Source organism: Hyperoodon ampullatus, assembly GCF_949752795.1.
Source record: "Hyperoodon ampullatus genome assembly, chromosome: 4".
Classification (NCBI taxonomy): domain Eukaryota; kingdom Metazoa; phylum Chordata; class Mammalia; order Artiodactyla; family Ziphiidae; genus Hyperoodon; species Hyperoodon ampullatus.
In genome coordinates, this window is record NC_136917.1 from 111,278,546 (window position 1) to 111,304,910 (window position 26,365).

Genomic DNA, 26,365 nt, shown 5'->3' on the forward strand with positions numbered 1-26,365 from the left:
ATCTTGAGACCAGTGGGGAGAGGATAGAAGGGTCTGAGGCTCAGCTATTGGGCAGTCAAGGAAACAAGTAGAGAACAATGTTGCCTTTTATCAAAATGAGAAAATGATAAGTCATTTTCCTGTTTACCTTAGAATTATTCTGTCCTTTTTTGAAGGTGAATGTTTATATTCTTGGTTCAAAAATAAAAATGAAATGACAGTTCTTATACTTGATTCTGAATTATGACTGTTGATCTTATGACACTGCAACTCCTTGTCACATTACTTATGACAAAGTAGATGCAGGATAGAAATAGAAGATAGCCTTTACACTTAAAAATGGTCAAGATACAAACTTTTATAAAGGCGGTTTACAATTAGGTCTGATCTCTGAAGGTGCTGGTTAGAATCATCATGGCCAAAGGATTAACTGAAAAATAAGATGAGAAAGAGGAAAGAACTTAGAAAAGTACTTTTAAATGCTCCTCAGTTTCAAAAAGGTTTCCTTTATTCTTAATGAAGCCATGTAGGTAATTGAGCAGCTTTAAAGAACAGTGTTCTCTGAAAATGCATTTGAACAGAATCTGCCCTTCTGACAATTTCTGTAACCACTGAAAATTGTTAAGGTTTTATTTTCCCTAAATTAAAGGAATTTAATTATTAATATGTCTACAGTTATGACTATAATTAGAAACCTGTGGTTATCCTTCCTATAAATTGTGCACAAATATAAGAGCTTGTTTTTAAAATGACATTGTCACTCTTAATGACAATAAAGCATTTGAACCTGTTCTACTGTAAAGGCTTACAATATAATTAACTATGGCGGAGTCTGTTCACTTATTGTTGGCACAATTCTTTAGAGTAATTGGATGACTACAGTGGGAATCTAAAATGTAGAAAATTATGGAAGTAACTTTCTGAGATTAAATTTTCTTTATAGATTTTCAAAACTCCCCACACCACAAAAATCATAAAATGTATTCTTTGTAGCCTCTCAGGCTTTCTGCAGCGATCCAGGTAATTTTTCTTTGGGGAAAAAAAATTAGTCTTTGACATGCGGGTGAACTCAAGTAACAGTGAAGCCAAGGAATGCATGTGAATGGCACCAGCTGACAGTTCTCTTCACTGTGCCCCACTCCAACCTGGGAGTCACAGCTTTCTGTGATTGTAGTCATGAACTGTCAGGAGGGGAAAAAATCCCTCAAATTAGAACAAACGACAGTGGTTTGTTTTTTGGAGATACTTCCATAGGGCACAAAACAAGAGCAGGACTGTCACCACAAGAGCAGAAGCACCAGCATCTTGGTAAAGACCCCATGGCCTGGGGACGTGTGGCATTTCCTAAAATATTTGCAGGTAACGTACAGGACCACTCTCAACACACACAATCCAGTTGTTCATTTCCCTCTTGAGCTAAAAGAGATACTCATTTAGAAAGCACCCTGAACACTGGTCTATTGCATCCATTAAGCAAAGCAACAGCTCCTGAAAATATTTTGGAGAATGATCACTTTCTTCTCTCTCTCCTTCCCTTTGTTTCATCAGCCGCCTGTGTCGAGCGCATCCCCTTCTGAAGTCCGTGGACATGTTTAAGTTCCGGGGACCATCTACAGTTGGAGATCGTCTTGTCTTCAATGCCATTGTCAACAATACATTTCAGACCTGGTAAAGCATGTCTGGTGCTCTTAGGCTGCTATAAATGAATTCAAACTTGTACATAAGCAATATTTTTTGTTTTATTTCAATCTGGAGGTAAGTATAGTGACTACTTTAAAAAAATCAAGTTCCTTCTAATTTTTTTTAAACTTCACTTAATCTTCGAAATCCAGAGACACACATTTTAACTCTCTGTTCCACTTCAGGCCTCCTTACACTATTATGATAAGTTGGTTTTTGTCTCATAATAAGTGTGACTGTATGTCCTACTTGATCCAGGATGGTCTTGGTTTGCACCTGTCATAATTATTAATTCTTCCTTTCACTCTCAAAAGAGTCCCAGTGACTGTGTGGTCAACCACTTCATAATGGACCCGTCATTTATCACCATGAAGTCCAAACCACTTCCCAGTTATTTTTATTATTCTTGATACACAAAGAAAAGATTTAATTTAGTATTTTTTTCTTTTTAAATGTAAAAAAGAACATCTGTGTTTCCTATCCAGTTTCAGTGTTCGATGCTTTTAAGTTATAGGACTATTGTTTTTAGGAGAGAAAACTTGACTTTGGCACAATTTAACCACCCCCTCCCCCATTACCAAAATATGTTCATGAAGGTATATAGAGTTCCACTGGCTTTTTTACCACTTGAAAGTGGGAAAGTAAAGCAGAAATGCTCCCAGGAGCTTGTACATCAGATCAATCGACCTAATGAAATGGATGTTAACAGTTGCATAGATTAGCAGATGACAATGAAACAACCCAGGGTCCTCATTCTCTTCCTTCCCTGGAGGAGGTGGTGGGGCAGTGGGCAGAGTAGGCCTGGCATGCTCAGGTTCTCTACCCACTGCCCTTGTCGCCCGTCTGCAGTGTCGAAGTGGGAGTGCGCGTGGAGGCCTTTGACTGCCAGGAGTGGTCTGGGGGCCAGGGCCGTCATATCAACAGTGCGTTTCTCATTTATAATGCTGTCGATGATAAGGAAGAACTGATCACATTTCCCAGAATCAAACCGATGTCAAAGGTCAGTTATTAGCATGTGTGGTTCAGTAATCAGACCACTTATTCTGGGGAAGCTGTGCGTACAGAGCTCCACACAGAATCTTTCCCTGAACTGGCAACAACCTCCATGTCTATTCCCCTTTGGTTTTCTTTCTTTTCTGCATCACAAAGTAAAACAGTCTTTTTCTTCTTTTTCCAAATCACTCTAGTCATTTCTTTAAATGGTGAAGTCCCTGAAGACCTCACATCTACTCAGCCACATGCTGCTGTTGGAAGCATATCGTCTTCCATGTCTCACTTCTGACTCTCTTCTCCCACTTTACACCCAGTTCTCTATGCTGCTCTACACTCACTGGAATTAAGTCTTTCAGAATAAGCTGCCTTACTGCCAACTCTGACCTGAAGATAGTTCACATAGAGACTCCTTGTTCCAATTAGTCTTTTCAACTGACTTAGGAGAGAGAAACTTAAGGATTGTAGCACTAAAATATTAGAAATTTATTGATTTTACTTTGTTTTTTATTTAAGGATGATTTTAGACGGTATCGTGGAGCTCTTGCACGCAAGAGAATTCGCCTAGGCAGGTAAGGGACTTAGGTGTAAGGATTTTATGGAATCTTCTCTCATCTGACAAATTACATAGCAAAGAGCCCTCTCTGTGTCTCTATTCCTACATAATGTAAAAAGAGAAGGTCTGATGCTTTTTGACTGTGGAGACTACTGTGATGGAAATTGTTCTTTCTGATTGTTCCACCAGTAAAGGCAGCTCTTTAAAACTGCTGATTTCACTTCAAGAAACTGTCATAGTTATTGCTGTGTGCTAAATACAGGGAAGAAAACTGTTATTTAATATTTTAATTTTTTTCCAGAAAATACATTATTTCCCACAAAGGAGAGGTTCCACTTTGCATATACTGGGATACTGGCAACCAGGTGATTTTTATGATCTGAAGTTCTTCATGTAAAATCACTTCATTACAAAAATGGAAATCCCCTCATTTAACTGACTCACGTTGTGCCTAAACAGGTTAGATGAAAAGGTGAATTATAGCAACCAGTCATCTCAAAATGAAACAAAACCAAGCTATCAGTAACTAGTTATCAGCCAGCTGCTTCACTGCCTTGTTTGAATTATATGTATAGTTCCTGAGTTACAGACTCTGGATGCTCTGCCATCAAACAAGCAACATAGGACATTGAGGATCTGGTGTTTCATCATCGCTTGTGTTGAATGACATGCCCACTGGCTTGCATTTTTATAACACAATAGCAAAGTATTAGTCATTTTAATGTTTTTGACCATAAAATGTAAGGGGAAATCCAAGTTTACTTATTACCCATTGATTACAAGTCATACTGAAGGGTGTTCTTGTCTTTGCTTAGGATGCTAATTAAAATGATACTAATCTGCTAAGCATATATGACTCACATTACCTCTCTGAATTCTGCATTAAGAGTTTGAGACAGAAATTATGTTCCTGTGACTTAGTCCTAACCTCAACATCATCACTTTGGCTCTAACAGTGCCCACTTTCTAAGCAGAAAATATTTGATCACATATCTGCACTGAACTCACAGCATTTCAAATATTTGTGTTTTAGGTATCCTTGAGTAATGGCAATGTGGAGGCTCTCAAAAGCCTGGCAGCCAAAAGTGGTTGGGAGGTTACCAGTGCTGTGGAAAAGGTAGGAGGCATCCAGGTATACACACAACCCACTGCCCATCACAAATGAAAGTTGTCATGGTAGTGGTTGTTCTGCTACTTCTAACGCTGCTTTTAAGAAGGAAAAAATGGAGATCAAGATGGCAGAGTACAAGGACACTGAGCTCACCTCCCACTACGAACACATCAAAAATACATCTACATGTGGAGCAATTCACACCGAAAACAAACTGGAGAGTGGCAGAAAGACTCTTATACAACAAACAAGGCTGTAGAGAAAGATCCACATGGAGTCAGGTAGGAGGGGAAGAGAAGCAATCAGGTCAGGACCTGCATCCCTAGGAGAGGACACCTCAGCCCTGGGGTCTGATACTGGGAGAAGGAGTCCCCTTAGCTTGTTTAAAAACCAGTGGGACTAACAGGAGGGCTATAAGAAACCTAGACTCTTCTCTTAAAGAGCATACACATGCTTCCTTACTCCTGGGAACCAGGCAAAGGAAGCAGATTGAAACTTCCCAGGCTCTGGCTGGTTTCCTGCAACGACCCCAGTGCATACCCTGGCCCATGCCAAGCATCCACTCCAGCCCCTCTAGCTCCACTGCAGCTCCCCACTAGGGTGAAAGTTGCCACTGCTGAGGAGGTTGCACAGCTGGCGGAAATGGAGTCAGCTCAGACCAGGCACTGCATCTGAACAGGGCGAGGGTGGCCATTACTGGTGCTCATGAAGGTGGTGGATCACAAGCAGTCTGGAGCTCTGACTGGTGTGCCAAGACTGCCTAGCACATATCCCTGCCTACACCGGGTACCCACTCTGGGCCTTCTTGCTCCAGCACTTCTCCCCTCTGTGGTGATGGTGCCACTGCTGGAATAGGGGAGAGTGCACACTTAGATGGAACAGAACTAGCTTGGACCCAACCCTCAGGGCTTCTGTGCCAGCACCTTGGGACCCCCTCACTGCCCCCAGTAGGGCAGTAATGTCCACTAAGCATAGGAGAAGCCCTAGCTCACAGCTAGCTCTGGCTTTAGCCCCTCCATATCCAGCCCCCCCTCCCACCAAGGTGATAGCTGCCAGCACACCCTGGGGGAAGATGTGACTCATGCTCACATCAGATCCAGCTCTCCCACCAAAGCCACTGGGCAGATATGGACTGCATATGGACGTTCCCACACAAGGATACCCTTCAAGACCAGGATAAGTAACTGTTTCACCTAATTTCATAGAGACAGAGAAAGTTAAGCAAAATGAGAAAACAGAGGGATTTGTTTTAAATGAAAGAACAAAAAAACCTGACAAAACAACTAATGAAACAGAGATAAATAACTTACCAGATAAAGAGCTCAAAGCATTAGTAATAAGAAATGCTAACTGAACTAAGGAAAAGAATAGATGAACACAGTGAGAATTTTAACAAGGAACTAGAAAATATTAAAAAAAGAACAAGCAGGGATAAATTAGGAGTCAGGGATTAACATATACACACTACTATATATAAAAGAGATAATCAACAAGGACTTACTGTATAGCACAGGGAACTCTACTCAGTATTCTGAAATAACCTATATGGGAAAAGAATCTGAAAAAGAATGGATATATGTATATATATAACTGAATCACTTTACTGTATACCTGAAACTAACACAACATTGTTAATCAACTATACTCCAATTAAAAAAAAAAAAGAACCAGTCAGAGCTGAAGAATACAATATCGGAAATGAAAAACACACTAGAAGGATTTAAAAGCAGACTAGGTAATAAAGAACACATAAGTAACATGGAAGATAGAATAATGGAAATCACCCAATCAGAACAGCAAAAAGAAAAATAAATTAAAAAAAAATAAAACCAGTTTAAGGGACCTCTGGGACAACATCAAGCATACTAACATTCACATTACAGGGGTCCCAGAAGGAGAAGAGAGAAAGTGGTCAAAAATGTATTTGGAAAAGTTATGATTGAAAACTTCTTGAACCTGAAAGAGGAAACAGATATTCAAGTACGGGAAGCACAGAGAGACCCAAACACGATGAACCCAGAGACCCACATCAAGACGTATCATAATTAAAATGGCAAAAGTTAAAGAAAAAGAGAGAATTCTAAAGACAGCAAGAGAAAAAACAGAGACACATACAAGGAAACCCCCCACTCCCCAATATGCTATCAGCTCATTTTTCTGCAGAAACTTTACAAGAAAGAAGGGAGGGGCATAAAATATCTAAAGTGCTGACAGGGAAAAACCTACAACCTAGGATACTCTATCCAGCAAGATTATCATCTAGAATTGAAGGAAAGATACAGAACTTCTCAGACAAGCAAAAAATAAAGGAGTTCATCAGTACTAAACCAACCCTAAAATAAATGTTAAAGAGTCTTCCCTAAGTGGAAAAGAAAAGGCTACAACAAGAAGTAAAAAGTCATAGGAAAGGAAAAACCCCACTAGTAAAGGCTGTGGATCAACCATTTAAATAAGCTAGTATAAATATTAAAAGACAAAAACTATAAATAAAATAAAACTACAATAAACAGTTAAGGGATAAACATCAAAAACATAAAAAGTGAGGGAGGAGAGAAAAAAATGTAGATCTTTTAGAATGTGTTTGAACTTAAAGGACTATCAGTTTGAAACAAGCAGATAGTTACATGACAACATATATGAACACCATGGTAACCCCAAATCAGAAACTTAAATAGATGCAAAAAAACAAAAAGAAAGGAACTCAAGCATACTACTAAAAAAAATTATCAAACCACAAGGGAAGAAACAAACAAACAAAAAGAAATAAACAAGAAGAACTACCCAAAAAACTGGAAAACAAGTAATAAGATGGCAATAATATCAATAATTACTTTAAATGTCAATGGGCTAAATGCTCCAATCAAAAGACACAGGGTGGTTGACTGGATAAAAAACAAGACCCTTTTATATGCTGCCTACAAGAGACTGACTTCAGAGCTAAACACACACACTGACCAAAAATGAGGGAATGGAAAAAGATTTTATACAAACAGAAACAGCAAGAAGGCAGGGGTAGCAATAATCATATCAGACAAAATAGACTTTAAAACGAAGTCTATAACAAAAGACAAAGAAGGGCATTATATAACGATAAAGGGGAGGAAGACAAGATAGTGGAGTAGAAGGACTTGAGCTCACCTCCTCTCATGAAAACACCAAAATAACAACTGCTGAACAACCATCGATAAAAAAGACTGGAACCTACCAAAAAAGATATTCTACATCCAAAGACAAAGTAGCCACAATGAGACGGTAGTAGGGGTGCATTTGCAATACAGTCAAAATCCATGCTCACCAGGTAGGCGACCCACAAACTGAAAAATAATTATATCGCAGAGGTTCTGCCACAGGAGTGAGAGTTCTGAGCCCCATGTCAGGCTCCCCAGTCTGGGGGTCTGGCTTCGGGAGAAGGAGCCCCCAGAGCATTTAGCTTTGAAGGCCAGTGGGCTTGACTGCAAGAACGCAGGACTGGGGGAACCAGAAACTCAACTCTTGGAGGGTACACACAAGGTCTCATGTGCACCGGGACATAGGGAAAAAGCAGTGACTTCATAGGAGCCTGGGCCAGACCTACCTGCTGGACTTTGAGGGTCTCCTGGGGAGGCAGGAGGTGGCTGTGGCTTACTGTGGGGACAAAGACACTGGTGGCAGAGGTACCAGGAAATACTCATAGGAGTGAGTTCTCCTGGAGGACTCCATTTTGACACCAAGACCTAGCCCCACCCAACAGCCTGTAGGCTGCCAAGTCTTCCTGAGCCCACAGCCACCTCTAAACACACGCCTTGACATGGCCCTGCCCAGCAGAGGGACAAGATCCAGCTCCACCCACCAGTGGGCAGGTACCAGTCCCTCCCACCAGAAAGCCTCCACAAACCTCTTAGACCAACCTCACCCACCAGGGGGCAGAAACCAGAAGCAAGAGGAGCTACAATCCTGAAACCTGCAGAACGGAGACTGCAAACACAGAAAGTTAAACAAAATGAGATGGCAGAGGAATATGTTCCAGACAAAAGAACAAGATAAAAACTCCAGAAGAACAATTAAGTGAAGTGGAGATAGGCAATCCACCTGAAAAAGAATTCAGAGTAATGATAGTAAAGATGATCCATAATCTCAGAAAAAGAATGGAGGCATAGACTGAGAAGATATAAGAAATGTTTAACAAAGTGCTAGAAGACATAAAGAACAAACAGACTTGAACAATAAAATAACTGAAATGAAAGATACACTAGAAGGAATCAATAGCAGAATAAATAAGGCAGCAAAATGGATAAGTGAGCTGGAAGATAGAATGGTAGAAATCACTGCTGTGAATAAAGAATAAAAAATGAAAAGAAAGGAGGACAGTCTAAGAGACTTCTGGGACAACATTAAATGCACCAACATTCACATTATAGGGGTCCCAGAAGCAGAAGAGAGAGAGAAAGGGCCTGAGGAAATATTTGAAGGATAATAGCTGAAAACTTCTCTAACAAGGGAAAGGAAACAGTCACCCAAGTCCAGGAAGCACAGAGAGTCCCATACAGGATAAACCCAAGGAGGAACATGCTGAGACACATATTAATCAAATTGACAAAAATTAAAGGCAAAGAGAAAATATTAAAAGCAACAAATAACATACAAGAGAATCCCCATAAGGTTATCAGCTGATTTTTCAGCACAAAGTCTGCAGGCCAGAGGGAGTGGCACGATATATTTAAAGTGATGAAAGGGAAAAACCTACAACCAAGAATACTCTACCCTGCAAGGCTCTCCTTCAGATTCGACAGAGAAATCAAAAGCTTTACAGACAAGCAAAAGGTAAGAGAATTCAGCAGCACCAAACCAGCTGTACAACAAAAGCTAAAGGAACTTCTCTAGACAGAAAAGAAAAGGCCACAACCAGAAAATTACAAATGGGAAAGCTCACCAGTAAAAGCAAACATACAGTAAAGGTAGGAAATCATCCATACACAAATATGATATCAAAACCAGCAATCATGAGAAGAGGACAATACAAATGCAGGATACTGGAAATGCATTTGAAATTAAGAGACTATGAACTTAAAACAATCTTGTATATATATAGACTGCTATATCAAAACCTCATAGTAACTGCAAACCAAAAATATACAAAGATATATGCACAAAAAAGAAAAAGAATCCAAACACAACACTGAAGATAAGTCCTCAAATCACCAGAGAAGAAAACAAAAGAGGAAAGGAAGAAAAAAGACCTACAAAAACAAATCCAAAACAAGTAACAAAATGGCAATAAGAACATACATATCGGTAATTACCATAGATGTAAATGGATTAAATGCTCAAACCAAAAGACACAGACTGGCTGAATGCATACAAAAACAACACTGGTATATACGCTGTCTATAAGAGACCCACTTCAGATCTAGGGACACATACAGAATGAAAGTGAGGGGATGGAAAAAGGTATTCCATGCAAATGGAAATCAAAAGAAAGCTGGAATAGCAATACTCATATCAGAAAAAATAGACTTTAAAATAAAGACTGTGACAAGATACAAAGAAGAACACTACATAATGATCAAGGTATCGATCCAAGAAGAAGATATAACAATTGTAAATATATATGCACCCAACATAGGAGCACCTCAACATGGCAAATGCTAACAGCCATAAAAGGAGAAATTGACAGTAACACAATAATGGTGAGGGAGTTTAACACCCCACTTTCATCAGTGGACAGATCATCCAGACAAAAAAATCAATAAGGAAATACAGGCTTAAATGACACATTAGACCAGATGAACTTAACTGATATTTATAGAGCATTATTTCCACAAAAAAAGAAAATGACAGGCCAATATTGCTGATGAACACAGACGCAAAAATTCTCAATAAAACACTAGCAAACCAAATCCAACAATACATTAAAAGGATCATACACCATGATCAAGTGGGATTTATCCCAGTGATGCAAGGATTTTTCAATATCCACAAATCAATCAGTGTGATACACCACATCAACAAATTGAAGAATAAAAACCAAAGGATGATATCAATAGATGCAGAAAAAGCTTTTGACAAAATTCAACACCCATTTATGATAAAAACTCTCCAGAAAGTGGGCATAGAGGGAACCTACCTCAACATACTAAAGGCCATATATGACAAACCTACAGCTAACATCATACCCAACAGTGAAAAGCTGAAAGCATTTCCTCTCAAGACAAGGATGTCCACTCGTGTCACTTTTATTCAACATAGTTTTTGAAGTCCTAGCCATGGCAATCAGAGAAGAAAAAGAAATAAAAGGAATCCAAAGTGGAAAAGAAGTATAACTGTCACTCTTTGAAGAAGACATGATACTATACATAGAAAATCCTAAAGGTGCTACCAGAAAACTACTAGAGCTCATCAATGAATTCGGTCAAGTTGCAGGATAGAAAATTAACACACAGAAATCTGTTGCATTTCTATACATGATCAAGATCAGAAAGATAAATTAAGGAAAGAATCCCATTTATCATCACATCAAAAGGAATAAAATGCCTAGGAATAAACCTACCTAAGGAGGCAAAAGACCTGTACTCTGAAATCTATAATATACTGATGAAAGAAATTGAAGATGACACAAACAGATAGAAAGATATACCATGTTGTTGGATTGGAAGTATCAATATTGTTCAACTATACTACCCAAGGCAGCCTATAGATTCAATGCAATCCCTATCAAATTACCAACGGCATCTTTTACATAACTAGGACAAAAAATCTTAAAATGTGTATGGGAACACAAAAGACCCTGAATAGCCAAAGCAACCTTGAGAAAGAAAAATGGAGCTGGAGGAATCAGGCTCCCTGACCTCAGACTATACTATAAAGCTACAGTAATCAAAACAGTATGATACTGGCACAAAAACAGAAATATAGATCATTGGAACAGGATACAAAGCCAAGAAATAAACCCATGCACCTATGGTCAATTAATCTATGACAAAGAAGGCAAGAATATATTGGGTTGGCCAAAAAGTTCATTCAGGTTTTTCTGTAAGATGTTACGGAAAAAACCAAACGAACATTTTGGCCAATCCAATATAATGGAAAAGAGACAGTCTCTTCAACAACTGTTGCTGGGAAACTGGACAGCTACATGTGAAAGAATGAAATTAGAACATTCTCTAACACCATGCACAAAAATAAACTCAAACGGATTAAAGACCTAAATGTAAGACCAGATACTATAAAACTCTTAGAGGAAAACGTAGGCAGAACACTCTTTGACATAAATCGCAGCAATATCTTTTTGGATCTACCTCCTAGAGTAATGAAAAGAAAAAGAAAAAGAAAAAGAAAAAAATGGGACCTAATTAAACTTAAAAGCTTTTGCACAGCAAAGGAAACCATAAACAAAATGAAAAGGAAATACACAGAATGAGAGAAAACATTTGCAAATGATGCAACTGACAAGGGATTAACCTACAAAATATACAAACAGCTCATGCAGTTCAATATCAAAAAAAAACAACCCAATCAAAAAATGGGCAGAAGACCTAAACAGACATTTCTCTAGAAAATACATACAAATGGCCAAAAATAACATGAAAAGATTCTCAACATTGCTAATTATTAGAGAAATGCAAATCGAAAAAAAAAAAAAAAACAATGAGGTGGGCTTCCCTGGTGGCGCAGTGGTTGAGAGTCCGCCTGCCGATGCAGGGGACATGGGTTCGTGCCCCAGTCCGGGAAGATCCCACATGCCATGGAGCGGCTGGGCCCATGAGCCATGGCTGCTGAGCCTGCGTGTCCGGAGCCTGTGCTCTGCAACAGGAGAGGCCACAACAGTGAGAGGCCCATGTACCGCAAAAAAAAAAAAAAAAAAAAAAATAATAATAATAATAATAATAATAATAATAATAATAATGAGGTATCACCTCACACCAGTGAGAATGTCCATCATCAAAAAGTCTACAAACAATAAATGCTGGAGGGGGTGTGGACAAAAGGGAACCCTGCTACACTGTTGGTGGGAATGTAAACTGGTACAGCCACTATGGAGAACAGTATAGAGGTTCCTTAAAAAACTAAAAATAGAGCTACCATATGACCCAGCAATCTCACTCCTGGGCAGGTATCTGGTGAAAACCATACTTCAAAAAGATACATGCACCCCAACGTTTGCTGCAGCACTATTTACAGTAGCCAAGACATGGAAGCAACCTAAATGTCCATCAATAGAGGAATGGATAAAGAAAATGTGATACATATATAAAATGGAATATTACTCAGCTGTAAAAAAGAATGAAATAATGCCATTTGCAGCAACATGGATGGACCTAGATATTGTCAAACTGAGTGAAGTAAGTCAGAAAGAGAAAGACAAATACCATATGATATCACTTATATATATAAAAAAATGATACAAATGGACTTATTTACAAACAGATACAGACTCAGAGACTTAGAAAACAAACTTATGGTTACCAGGGGATAAGTGGGGGAGGGGTAAATTGGGAGATTGGGATTGACATATACACACTACTATATATAAAATAGATAGCTAATAAGGACCTACTGTATAGCATAGGGAACTCTACTCAGTACTCCATAATAACCTATATGGGAAAAGAATCTGAAAAAGAATAGATATATGTGTGTATATATATATATATATATATATATATATATATATATATATATATGTATGTATAACTGAATCACTTTGCTGTAAACCTGAAACTAACACAACATTGTAAATCAACTATACTCCAATATAAAATAAAAATTTTTTAAATGATAAAAGGAAAAATACAAGAAGATATTACACACATTAACATATGCACCCAATACTGAAGCACCTAAATATATAAAGCAAATACTAACAGACATAAAAGGAGAAATAGACATTAAAACAATAATAGAAGGGGACTTTAACACCACACTTACATCAATGGACAGAACATCCAGACAGAAAATCAATAAGGGAACGGTGCTCTTAAATGATACAATAGACCACTTGGACTTAATAGAAGTCTAGAGGACATTCCATCCCCAAACAGCAGAATACCCATTCTTTTCAAGTGCACATGGAACATTCTTCAGGATAGACCATGTGCTAGGCCACAAAACAAGTCTCAACAAATTTAAGAAGCTAAAAATCATATCAAGCATTTTTTTCAGACCACGACACCATGAAACTAGAAATCAATTACAGGAAGAGAAGAGGGAAAAACACAAACAAGTGGAGACTAAACAACATGTTACTAACAAACCAAGGGTCAATGAAGAAATCCAAGAGGAAATCAGAAAATACCTCAAGACAAATGAAAATGTAAACACAACCTTCCAAAATCTGTGGGATGCAGCAGAAGCAGTTCTACAAGAGTAGTTCATAGTGATACAAGCTTACCTCAAGAAAAATCTCAAATAAACAACCTATCCTACCATCTGAAGGATTTAGAAAAAGAAGAACAAAGCTTGAAGTCAGCAGAAAGAAGGAAATAATAAAGAAGGAAAATAAATAAATAATAATAAAGAAAATAAAATACAAACTAAAAAAACAATAGAAAATATCAATGAAACCAAGAGCTGGTTTTTTGAAAAGACAAACAAAATTGATAAGCCTTTAGCCAGGCTCATCAAGAAAAAAAGAGGGAGGACCCAAATAAACAAAATAAGAAATTAAAGAGAAGAAGGGACTTCCCTGGTGGAGCAGTGGATAAGACTCTGTGCTTCCAGTGCAGGGGGCCCGGGTTTGATCCCTGGTCTGGGAACTAGATCCCCCATGCATGCCGCAACTAAGAGTTTGCATGCCACAACAAAGGAGCCCATGTGCCACAACTAAGACCAGGTGCAACCAAATAAATATTTTTAAAAACAAGAAATTAAAGAGGAGAAATTACAACAGATATCACAAAGACAAAAAAATCATAAGAAAATACCATGGACAGTTATATGCCAACAAATTGGACAGCCTAGAAGAAATGCATAAATTTCTAGAAACACACAATCATCCAAGACAGAATCAGGAAGAAATAGACATTCTGAACAAACAGTGAAATTGAATTAGTAATCAAAAAAATTCCAGCAAACAAAAGTCCAGGACTGGACTGCTTCACAGGAGGATTCTACCAAACATATAATGAAGAGATAATACCTAGCATTCTCAAACTATTCCAAAAAACTGAAGAGGAGGGAACACTCCCAAATTCATTCTATGAGGCCACCATTACCCTGATACCAAAACCAGACAAAGACACTACAAAAAAGAAAATTACAGGCCAATATTTCTGATCAATATAGATGCAAAAATCCTCAACAAAATATTAGCAAGCTGAATCCAACAATATATAAAAAGGCTCATACACCATGATCAAGTGAGATTCATTCCAGGGATGCAAGACTGGTTTAGTATTTGCAAATCAGTCAATGTGATATACCACATTAACAAAAGGAAGGATAAAAATTATATGATCATCTCAATAAATGCAGAAAAAGCATTTGACAAAATTCAACGTCCATTCATGATAACTCTCATCCAAATTGGCATAGAGGGAACATATCTCAATATAGTAAAGACCACATATGATAAAATCACAGCTAATATCATACTCAATAGTGAAAAGCTGAATGCTTTTCCTCTAAAATCAGGAATAAGATACCCTTTCTATTTAACATAGTATTGGAAGTTCTAGCCACAGCAATCAGACAAGAAAAAGAAATAAAAGACATCCAAATTGGAGGGGAAGAAGTAAAAGTGTCACTATTTTCAGACAACATGATACTATATAAAGAAAACCCTAATAAAGTCTCCAACAGAAAAACTATTAGAACTAATAAATGAATTAAGGAAAAGTTGCAGGATACAAGACTAATATACAGAAATCTGTTGCTTTTCTGTACATTAATAATGAACTATCAGAAAGAAAAACAAGAAAACAATCATTAAAGTCACATAAAAAAGAATAAAATACCTAGGAATAAACTTAACCAAGCAGGTGAAAAATACATTCTCTGAAAACTATAAAACACTGATGAAGGAAATTGAAAATGACAGAAAGAAATGGAAAGATATTCCATGTTCATGGATTGGAAGAAGTAACATTGTAAAAATGACCATACTACCAAAGCAATCTATAGATTTAATACAAACTCTACCAAAATACTCACGACATTTTTCACAGAACTAGAACAAATAATCCTAAAATGTATATGGAACCACAAAAGACCCCGAATAGCCAAAACAATCTTGAGAAAAAAAGAGCAAAGCTGGAGGTATCACACTCCCTGGCTTCAGAGTATATTACAAAGCTACAGTAATAAAAACAGTATGGTACTGGCACAAAAACAGACACATACAACAATGAGACAAAATATAGAGCCCCCAAATAAACCCACGTACTTATGGTCAATTAAGTTATGACAAGAGGGCAAGAATATACAATTGGGAAAGTCTCTTCAATAAGTGATGCTGGGAAAACTGGGCAGCTACATGTAAAAGAATGAGATTAGAACATTTTCTCACACCATATACAAAAATAAACTCAAAATAGATTAAAGACAAGACTGGAAACCATAAAACTCCTAGCAGAAAACAGAGATGAAAAACTCTTTGACATAAATCATAGCAATATTTTTTTGGATCTGTCTCCTAAGGCAAAGGAAACAGAAGCAAAAAAAAAAAATCCAAATGGGACCTAATTAAATTTAAAAGCTTTTGCACAGCAAGGGAAACCATCAACAAAATGAAGAAACAGGGGCTTCCCTGGTGGCGCAGTGGTTGAGAGTCCGCCTGCCGATGCAGGGGACATGGGTTCGTGCCCCGGTCTGGGAAGATCCCACATGCCGCAGAGCGGCGGGGCCCGTGAGCCATGGCTGCTGAGCCTACGCGTCCAGAGCCTGTGCTCCGCAACGGGAGAGGCCACAACAGTGAGAGGCCCGCGTACCACAAAAAAAAAAAAAAAAAAAAAAAATGAAGAAACAACCTGCTGAATGGAAGAAAATATTTGCAAATGACATGACGAATAAGAGGCCATATAAACAGCTCATACAACTCATACATATAAACAGCTCATACATATAAACAGCTCATACAACTCAATATCAAAAAAAAATAAACAACCCAATTAAAAAATGGGCAGAAGACCTGAATAGATATTTTTTCCAAAGACATACAGATGGCTAACAGGGACATGAAAAGATGCTCAACAGTCCTAATCATCAGAGAAATACAAATTAAAACCACAATGAGTTATCACCTTACACCTGTCAGAATGGCTATCAACAAAAAGACCACAAATAACAAATACTGGTGAAGAAGTGGAGAAAAGGGAACCTTAGTACACTGTTTGTGGGAATGTAGACTGGTACAGCCACTTGGAAAACAGTATGCAGGTACCTCAAAAAACTAAAAATAGAACAACCATATGATTCAGCAATTCTACTACTGGGTATATATCTAATGTATAAATATAGATATGTACATCTATATAGATTCATATATAGTCACATATATATTCATATATATAGGAGTATAAGCTATAAATATATTAAATCACTATCTTATACACCTGAAACTGATACAATATTGTAAATAAACTGTATTTCAATTTTTTTAAAGGTAAAAAAATTTGGGGGGGAAATTTTTTTAAGAGTCAAGTATCTTTCCAGCCCTGTCTCTACTCCTCCACACTGGCTGATCTAGGGTCCTCCAAATCGCCCTACACATTCCTACCTCTGAGCTTAGTTCTCATGTTCCACCTCTCTCTCCTTCTCCTCTCTATCTACCCCAGTCCTACCTGCTCTTCATGACCCAGGACAAATGCTTTTCCATAAAGTCAATCACCCCTGACTGAAGGAACTTATCCCTCTAGGAACTCCTTTAACAATTACTTCTTTATGATTAACCTGTCAATTAATTATGCATTATCTCATGACATTTCTCCCACAGCTATGTTGAGTTAGTATTTGTCTTACATAGTAATTTAACTTTTTACACATGGTCTTTTTCCCTAACTAGATTATAAACATCTTAAGAAAGAAGCCTTGTCTTGACATCCTTCTTCTCAGCACCTTTTACAATGTTTTGCATGTCATCAAATTTAAATTAATATATATATATCATTTGGATTTTAATTTTATCTAATTTCAAAGGTATATCAGGAGACCCTTTGAGGCTGATGTCCACACTGAACAGATTATAAGCTCTTTAAGGATTATTTTGTTCATGACTATAGTCCCAGAACACAGCACTGCCTAGCATTCAGGAGATGCTCAATAATGCTGGCATTTTCTCTATGCTCACATTTCAGTGTGTACTGTTTTTCATCATCAATGAAACAGTAGCCTCTAAAATATGATTACCATATGTTCTGGTTTTCCTGGGACAGTCCTGGTTTTCCCATCATAAGTATGAACGTGCCTAAGTGTTCCACTTTGGATAATAAGTTATATGGTCACTTACCCTGAAATCAAAGCAAATTCAGATACTTCATTTATTGTTTTCAGCTCTGACTTTGACCTCCTCTGCGTGTTTTGGCTTTGGTTGTTTGCTTTTATTATGTCTTGGTGCTCACTTCTGAATCCTTTCAGTGTCTTCCTTACCTTCTTTGGATCCGGTTAGGTTTCCATCTGTGTTCGGTTCAGTGATGCAGAAACACAGGTTTAACATAACTAAGTTATTTGCTTCTCTTTACCCCTCATAAAAGCTGCTTCAAGACTGTTTTCTTTTACTAATATGAAATCTGTTTCTTGCATCATTGCTGGCATCCGAGCATTCATGAGCAGCGTAGCAAAGGACAAACTCATGTCTGGAATAAAGGACAAGAACGTATTTAGTGAAGTCATTAAAATTTCAATTCTTAAAGAGTTTGGTGCCAGAAACCAATCTAAACAAATAAACGTATAGTTGCTAGTGTCTAAGGAGAGCCATCAATAATTAATTCTTAAGTTTTGTACAGATACTTATTAGAGAACACTGTATAATTAAACATTCTTATGTTATCTCTGTTGAATTTGAAGCCTTCCTTTTTTTTTTAGATTGTATTTATAATAAAAATCTAATGTTTTCTTTCTGAGTTATCCCCCTCTTCTCTCCCACTTTTTAAAGCTTTTATGTGTTTTTTTTTTTTTTTTTTTTTTTTTACTGGTATGCAGGCCTCTCACTGTTGTGGCCTCTCCCGTTGCGGAGCACAGGCTCCGGACGCACAGGCTCAGCGGCCATGGCTCACGGGCCCAGCCGCTCCACGGCATGTGGGATCTTCCCGGACCGGGGCACGAACCCGTGCCCCCTGCATCGGCAGGTGGACTCTCAACCACTGTGCCACCAGGGAAGCCCTATGTGGTTTTTTATAACCACATTCACCATTATATGCTTTTAATTTAAAAATACAGCTCACGTTTTTTTCTGTCACCTTTTAGCTGAATAAATTCTTACAACAAAACAGTCTGTTAAGAATTATACTTATTTCAGGTTATAAAAATATATACTTATTTTGATATAAATTTTGATAGATGGCAAAATTCTAAAATTTCTAGTATTTGTAACGAAATTGGGCAGTACTTACTGTTTTAACCCATATTTCATTTTCAATGTATAGTGTTGGATTAATAATACCAGTAATACAAGGAGCAAAAGATGAACCCCCATTTTAAAGGAGCTTATAGTCTACTTTGAAAGCATCACATATATACATATCATAGCTGAAGGATAATTTTTTTTTTTTTTTTTTTTTTTTTTTTTTGCCATACACGGGCCTCTCACTGCTGTGGCCTCTCCCGTTGCGGAGCACAGGCTCCGGATGCGCAGGCTCAGCAGCCATGGCTCACGGGCCCAGCCACTCAGCGGCATGTGGGATCTTCTCAGACCGGGGAACGAACCCATGTCCCCTGCATGGCAAGCGGACTCTCAACCACTGCGCCACCTGGGAAGCCCTGAAGGATAATTTTAAGGTAGTTTATAAACAAGTGAGAGATTGTAGTATTTAAACCGCAAATGTCAGCTCTTAGGCAATTCAAAGTCAGGGAAGACAGTTGTTTAGAGGCAACTTTGGAGAGGAGTTGATTCTTTCCTCCTTGAAGATAGTGTAAGGGTAAATTGCTGGAGGGGTAAAGGGTGCTTTCTAGGCAGTGAGTAGCTTTGAGCCAAACCTTCCTGGTTGGAATTGGCATGGGTAAGAGACTGGCCTGACAGGAGTAGCTTTTTATTTAGGGAGTAGCTGAGAGTGTACTGGAAGCCAGAATGGCAAGGATCATGTGAAAACCTTCACACAGGACAAAACCCACAGGAAACAGGCCAAAGAAGAGCTATTCTCATTGAAGCTGGGGCTGGTCCCAGAGCTCCACCTGATCATGTCTCCTCCCCTTAGCCCAGGGGGTAACCTACCTCCAAGGACACTACCCCTCTCCCCATGACTCTGTAAAAACCAGTTTTGTCCTCCTTTCCGCAATATAGGCTCAATAACATATTTGTCAGCAGATAGTATAAAATTCTAAAACTTTGAGTTATTTCCTCTTGTGCTATTTGTATAAGATCCAAACCCATTAAACAGAATCTTATTAGAATGAAAAAATATATCATTAGTAAAATGTTAACAAGCTCCAGCAGATTTTGGGCCTACTATAAGCTTCATTTCATAGACTAAAATTCTCCAGGCACCAAATGATAAAACATTTGAGATGATAAATGGAATTTAACCTGTATTCTTCCAAGCATGAAAGGGAACTCGTTTTCTTGGAGAATTTTTACACTAAGCCAAAGTTGGCTTTCCTAAAATAGTACAGTTTAAAGAGAACCAACATCAACTGCTGCCTTTCCTTGTCTGATTTGTCTGCATCAATGTCATTAACTCTGATTGTCTGCTACTTTTAACTCTGGGGAAAGGATCAAAATATCATCCACTCATCCAATACTGTACTTGGCACTAGATAAGTCAAGTGAGTTTTATAAGGGCAGAATTTAATGATGGCTACTTAGCGTGAAGTTTGTTTTGGCTCCAGGATAGGAAGTAGCAGCATGTATCTGCAACCTGGGGAGCAGCTTCCTGGAAAAGTGCTGTGATAGTTTCCTAGGGCTGCCATAAGAGTACCACAAACTGGGTGCCTTGCAGTTTTGGGAGCTGGAAGTCTGAGATCAAGGTGTTGGCAGTGTTGGTTCCTTCTGAGGGAGTGAGCGAGAATCTATTCCAGGTCTTTCCCCTAACTTCCGGTGCTTTGCTGGCAATCTTTGGCGTTCCTTGGATTGTAGATGCACCACCTAACCTCTGCCTTCACCTTCATATGGGACTCTCCCAGTGTGTGTGCATGTGTGTGTATGTTTACGTGTCCACATTGCCCCTTTTTATAAGAACACCAGTCATATTGGGTTAGGGGCCCATTCTACTGCAGTATAACCTCATCTTAACTTATTACACCTGCAATGACCCTATTTCCAAATAAGGTCACATTCTGAGCTACTGGGGGTTAGGACTTTAATATATGAATTGGCGGGGGGGGGGGACACAATTCAACCCTTAAAAAATGCTCAGTCCAATGTTACATCCTACTCCACCCTGGTTCCACCAAGGTTGACCATGGTTGCCCCATGGCCAGAATCTGACTGAGGTGGTGGGATTCACTCTGGCCCCCTGCCCTTGCCTCCTCTGAGACTGCAGAGCCCCAACAGGCTGGCTAAGAGCCACATGGACACCAGGCTTTGATAAGGTGACTTCCCTCTGGATTTACACCAATGAACCTGCTTCGACTTCTGCTGTACGGGGGGCAAAGGTAGGCATGTCTATGCTGGGGTGAGTCTCAGCCACCAACTACAGCTGCATTCATGGTTTTCTTTCTCTTTGATAAGTGCCCACAGCCTACCTCATGTCCTCCTTTTCAGGCTCAATTTAAAGACAGGCTTCGCACTGAGGTCAATTAGAGAGGTAAAATAGCATAAGCAAATAGTCACTTCTTACCTTTCTAAGTTGCTTTTAGTCAGTTTCTCATTTCTTCATTCTCTTCCTAAAGATATTTATGTTTAAATAAAGGTTTTCTCCCTCACAGCCTGATTTTTCCATCTGCTTGATTCCTGCAGTGAAATCTTAACCCTATGTTTGTTTCTCTTCTCACAGCTTGTTGCCATGGGAATGATTATAAGATGGCAAATTTCAACACTGTCTTCAAAGCACCCTGAAAGAGATGGAGAAAATGGGCAGGATAGAAATATGCTCTTAGCTGAACACATATCTCTGATTACTGGCCAAAGCACAGTAGAAGGAAAGTTCAGAGTAACAAGGGATACATGAATGTTTAAGTACACATCAAATGGATCCCCATGACAAGCCTCCTCTTATCTAAGGAATAATAAGCACTAGAAACCCAGGAATTGGCCGTCTTGAAAGATGAGCTATTGTGATTCACAAATGAAAGAATGCTTTGTGCTGAAGAAACGCTTCAGCGGCCCTGTTGAGAGGCTGAGTTGGCTCTAGAGGCGTTGACTTACTCCCTGGGCTCCCTCAGCCCACGTGAAGGCATGCCTGAAATCCTGAGAAAGTACATTAGGCTGCAGCTTTGGCTCCAAGGTCTTAGGGGGAAATGAAGCACTGACTTGCCCAGCAGTCTGGTTATAATTTCTGCTGTTCCTGGATAGAGGCAGGGAAATACCACAAAGAGATAAAGAAAGAAAGGCTTATGTTCTTAATTTTTCATGAGAAAAACTATTGCACAATAATAACCCACCCTCAAGTCACATATTGTTTAGATGACACAGGGGCATAGCATCCTGGTCTGAGCTCTAGACATCCAAGTATTTAAAGTGAACTTGCCATCATTTGGCTTCATTATTACCCAGGTGCCAAGATGCCTTAGCTAGTGCAATCAGCCTATGACTACGTATATATGCTTGTGGATTTAATGTAAAAATACCTATTTTTCTTTTGTAATTTTTTTTCTTGTTATTTTCTTTTAGATAAAAATATATACTCTGGAAGAGCACAATATTTTATCTGTTTGTGTTGAAAAGCACGTGGAAAGACCAGCACACTTGGCTTATCATCTCTTGTCTGACTTTACCAAGCGGCCTTTGTGGGACCCCCATTACATGTAAGAATAAATTTTAAATATTTTCTTATTCAACCCTGACATCACGTAAAAGATGACCTCTACATTGCAGTGTATCTCCACTGCCCAATGTATGACCTATTGTTTTATTAAACAGTATTTGCTAAAGCTTGCTCTGCATGGAAAACTGCATCAGGTGCTACTGAGAGACACAAAAATTATCATAATCTATTTTTCATCTATATTGAGTTGACATGCTTTACCCACATCTATTGTACTCCTATCAATAACTCTTCAAAGTTGATATTATTCCTATTTAACAAGAGAGAGATCCCAAGACTTGCCAACATTACACAGGCAGTAAAGCAATGGAACCTGAATTGGAACCCAGGTCTGTCAGGCTCTGAATTCCACACTCTTGTACTTTAATACACAGTCTCATTGCTCTTGAGGAAGTGATTATCAAATAGTCCCTCCAACTTCCCACTCTTGATCTTTATTTGGTAGTCCCCTCTTTTTCTGTGAAGCAGCACTCCCTGGTGAGAAGCTGGGAGAAGCAGCTGTGTGAGTACATTCCTTCCTGCTCTCCATGTCTGATCAGGGCCGGCTCCTGTCAGCCTACATCTCTTCTGTTACTCCTTGTCTCCTACATCCCTAATCCAATCTTCTCCACTCTCCCTCCTTCCCTGGAATGCAGAGCTGGGCATCTTGTCAACTGCACTGTCAGGGTAACACCCCTTTCTCCAAGGAGTCCAAGCTCCTGGGCTGCAGGGCTCAGGCCTCATGGACACCTTGCTTGAAGGAAAGGATTGGTAAGATAATACCTATTATATTGAGCATTACCATTTACTTCCTAATTTGGACGAAGTAGAGTTTCATCTTTTAAATGTCCAAATCTCACTGTGATTAACAGCATGTAATAGACAATTTAACACCACTAAAGTGAAACATCTCTGGGCTCATGTGTTACATTTGCATAGATGCCAGAATGATACATCCTGGTTAATGTTACCATAATAAACATTCGGAGAGAAGAGGAAACACTTGACGATTTTCTTGCATCGATCTTTGTAGATACTCTATAAGTACAAAATTTTAGCAAGAATAATGCCTAAACTTGCTGCTCTTTTCAAATGTTTCTCCCACTATTTTCTATATCACCTGACATTCTAGCCTAATTGAACTTGAATGAATGAATGAATGAATTCTAATTCCACTTATTTTTTTGGTGCATCTATCATGATTCAGGTACTGTGCCAGGTGTTTTCACTTGATCCTCACAATAACCCCATAGGTACCATTATCTACATTTTATAGATGAAAAAAAAGTGACTTGCCTAACATAACATAGCTACTAAGCAATCTGAGACTCAAAGACAAGTTGCTTGATTCCAAGCTTAGTGTTCTTTCCCAATATACCATATTCCTTTACCTCAGAGTCGTTGGATTGTCCATATAATTCACTAGTCTTCAAAATATTATTACTTGATCCTAGAGAAAAATAATTTTGTGGAAAAAAGAAAAGTGCCTTTCTCTGCAGTGTTGAGGGCAGTGACTTAGAGTCAGATGGCCAGCATTCTTTTCATCACATGCAGAATTATTCCTTCTGGCCAAACAACTCTAAAAATGGACTTTAAGAAATGATGTTGACTTTGGGTGGATGGTTATGTGAGCAGAAGGGTGAATATGGACACCAATAATGAAGTTACACAAACAAACAAAAGAAAGGAATGCCTTATTCTACCAGGTAGAAAAATGTAGACTTTCTGTTACTGTTCTATTTACATAGGTCCTGTGAAGTCATAGACTGGGTAAGTGAAGATGATCAGATATATTATATCACTTGTCCTGTGGTGAATGATGACAAACCCAAAGACTTGGTAGTACTTGTTTCACGAAGAAGGCCTCTCAAAGATGGGTGAGTATATGTAATTCAAGTGTTATAGCAATGTCTTATAGTATAGAGTAGAAAGAAAAAGTTGATATGAAAACAAGGAAGTCAATGGAATAAGCATTTCTGGTCTTGAATGATGTTCGTGTGAATTTTTTCTAGATGAGGTTATAGTTATCATTAAAAAACAAAGAACCAGAAAGAAACAATTATCTATTAAGTGCCAGCCATGTGCAAAACATCTGTAAGACTCGTAAAGCAGTTCTCTTTCCTTTTGCTCTATGCAGATGTAAAATGGATATTTAGCAAACCTTCAAAATATTCCGTTATTGTAAAAATGCAGTGAAAGCCAAATAAAATACCAGGAATTGGTTTTGGTTCAGAATTTACAAAGACTCAACTGTACTAGACACCCAAAATGGCTGGCTGTCAATTAGAGTATCTGTTCATGGCTTCTCCATGGGCATTGGACTTCTCAGAGAATAGTGTCTAGGTTCTAAGGGGAAGGGTCCCAGGAGCAGGTATTCAAAGGGACAAGAAGTGGAAGCTGTCAGGGCAGTTATGGTCTATCCCTGGAACTAGCCAGCATTATTTCTGATGTCAAAGCTGGCCTATAGAAATAATCCCTCCCGTGTGGGATTAATGCACATGGATGTTCAGTGTAGTATCATTTACTATGGCAAAAGATATTAGAAATAAACTGAAGCTCCATCTTATTAATTATGGTAGAACCATACTACAGAGTACTATACTAGCATTAAAAAGGATGAAGTAATCACAGAGGCATTGATACAGAAACACCTCCAAAGTTTTACCGTTAGGTGAAAAATCAAATTATAGACCAATATTTGTAAAGTGATTATATTTATGTAAAAATCTACATACATCCATTTGCTTACATAAATGTTATATATTTATAAAAAGATCTGGAGGATCACAATATAATGTGGTCATCTCTAAGATAAGTATGTATTGTGCTTATGGTGGACTGAAGGATGACTTCTATTTTCTAATGTATAGGGTTCTCTATTGTTTGAAGTTTCTTTAAAACAATGGTATTATTTTTTCATTAAAAAAAGAAGAGACTGAAATTACAACCCATTAGGGCACCAAAAAAAAAAAAGAAAACAGTTTGGAGGTTGACTGCAGCTTTGCAGAGTTATACAAAGTACATGTAATTCTTAGGCAGAAAACACCTATGGCCCTTATTATTATTTGCTATACTTGAATGTATCCATAGAGAATGTTTTCCTATGTATACCACTCATCTAAAAGATCTGGGTGTCTATAGTTTTACTTCTACTATATAAACAAGTTGCATTAACTGTAGGAATTTATTTTCTAACAACTATTCTTTGTTTCTCTCAACAACTTTGAAAATGTCCTTTTATCTTTCAGTCACACTTACACGGTGGCAGTGAGGTCAGTTATTCTGCCATCAGTTCCACCTTCTCCACAGTACGTCAGAAGTGAAATCATAAGTGCCGGATTTCTCATCCGTGCTATTGACAGCAGTTCATGTACCGTAAGTTTGATGAAACATCTGCAGATTAATTTGTTCCTACAGATACAGAGGAACATTTTACCTGGATTTACTAATTAACTGTAATTCTGCAATGTGTGTCCACCCACACCCACCAGGGAATCCTAAGGTCATCCTTTCAGATCCATTCCCAAAAGATTAGGGTCATAGCCTCCCCTACACCAACAAGATTGAGATCCCTGCTTGAAAAAGCTCCAAGTCAATAAGAAATTAAAATATTGTTTTGTTTTGTTTTTTTTAAAACAGGTATCTTACTTTAACCAGATTTCTGCTAGCATCCTTCCTTACTTTGCTGGAAATCTTGGTGGCTGGTCAAAATCCATTGAAGAGACAGCAGCCTCCTGTATACAATTCATAGAGAACACTACTGATGATGGGTTGATAAGCATATTTTAAAGGATAAACTTTAAATTATCTGTCATTTTATTTTCCACTTTCAATTTCAAGCACCCTTAGCTTTGACACTTGACAAGCTTCTGGGCCACAAATAATTTAATATCAGTCTAAGCAAAATGCAGTTATGAAGAGGTTAGAAAACAAAATGCATCCCAAGTCCAATACCAGTGATTTGGGTTAACATTAAAAGAGATTTAAAACTCTGTTTTAGATCACCCGTGGCTTTGCTCC

The 26,365-nt window shown here is 38.3% G+C and overlaps 1 protein-coding gene across 1 annotated transcript in view; it reads left to right on the top strand.

Annotated features, from left to right (window-relative positions):
• Nucleotides 1–26,134, top strand: part of ACOT12 (acyl-CoA thioesterase 12) — a gene marked incomplete at both ends in the record, with an annotated part of 64,146 nt that extends 38,012 nt beyond the window's left edge. The window contains 9 exons of the mRNA XM_079702777.1: nucleotides 1,528–1,647; nucleotides 2,509–2,659; nucleotides 3,166–3,221; nucleotides 3,507–3,570; nucleotides 4,239–4,322; nucleotides 22,213–22,346; nucleotides 24,094–24,222; nucleotides 25,594–25,720; nucleotides 25,985–26,134. Coding sequence (XP_079558903.1) covers nucleotides 1,528–1,647; nucleotides 2,509–2,659; nucleotides 3,166–3,221; nucleotides 3,507–3,570; nucleotides 4,239–4,322; nucleotides 22,213–22,346; nucleotides 24,094–24,222; nucleotides 25,594–25,720; nucleotides 25,985–26,134 — 1,015 coding nt within the window. The remainder of the gene's footprint in view (nucleotides 1–1,527; nucleotides 1,648–2,508; nucleotides 2,660–3,165; nucleotides 3,222–3,506; nucleotides 3,571–4,238; nucleotides 4,323–22,212; nucleotides 22,347–24,093; nucleotides 24,223–25,593; nucleotides 25,721–25,984) is intronic.
• Nucleotides 26,135–26,365: the final 231 nt, after the last annotated feature.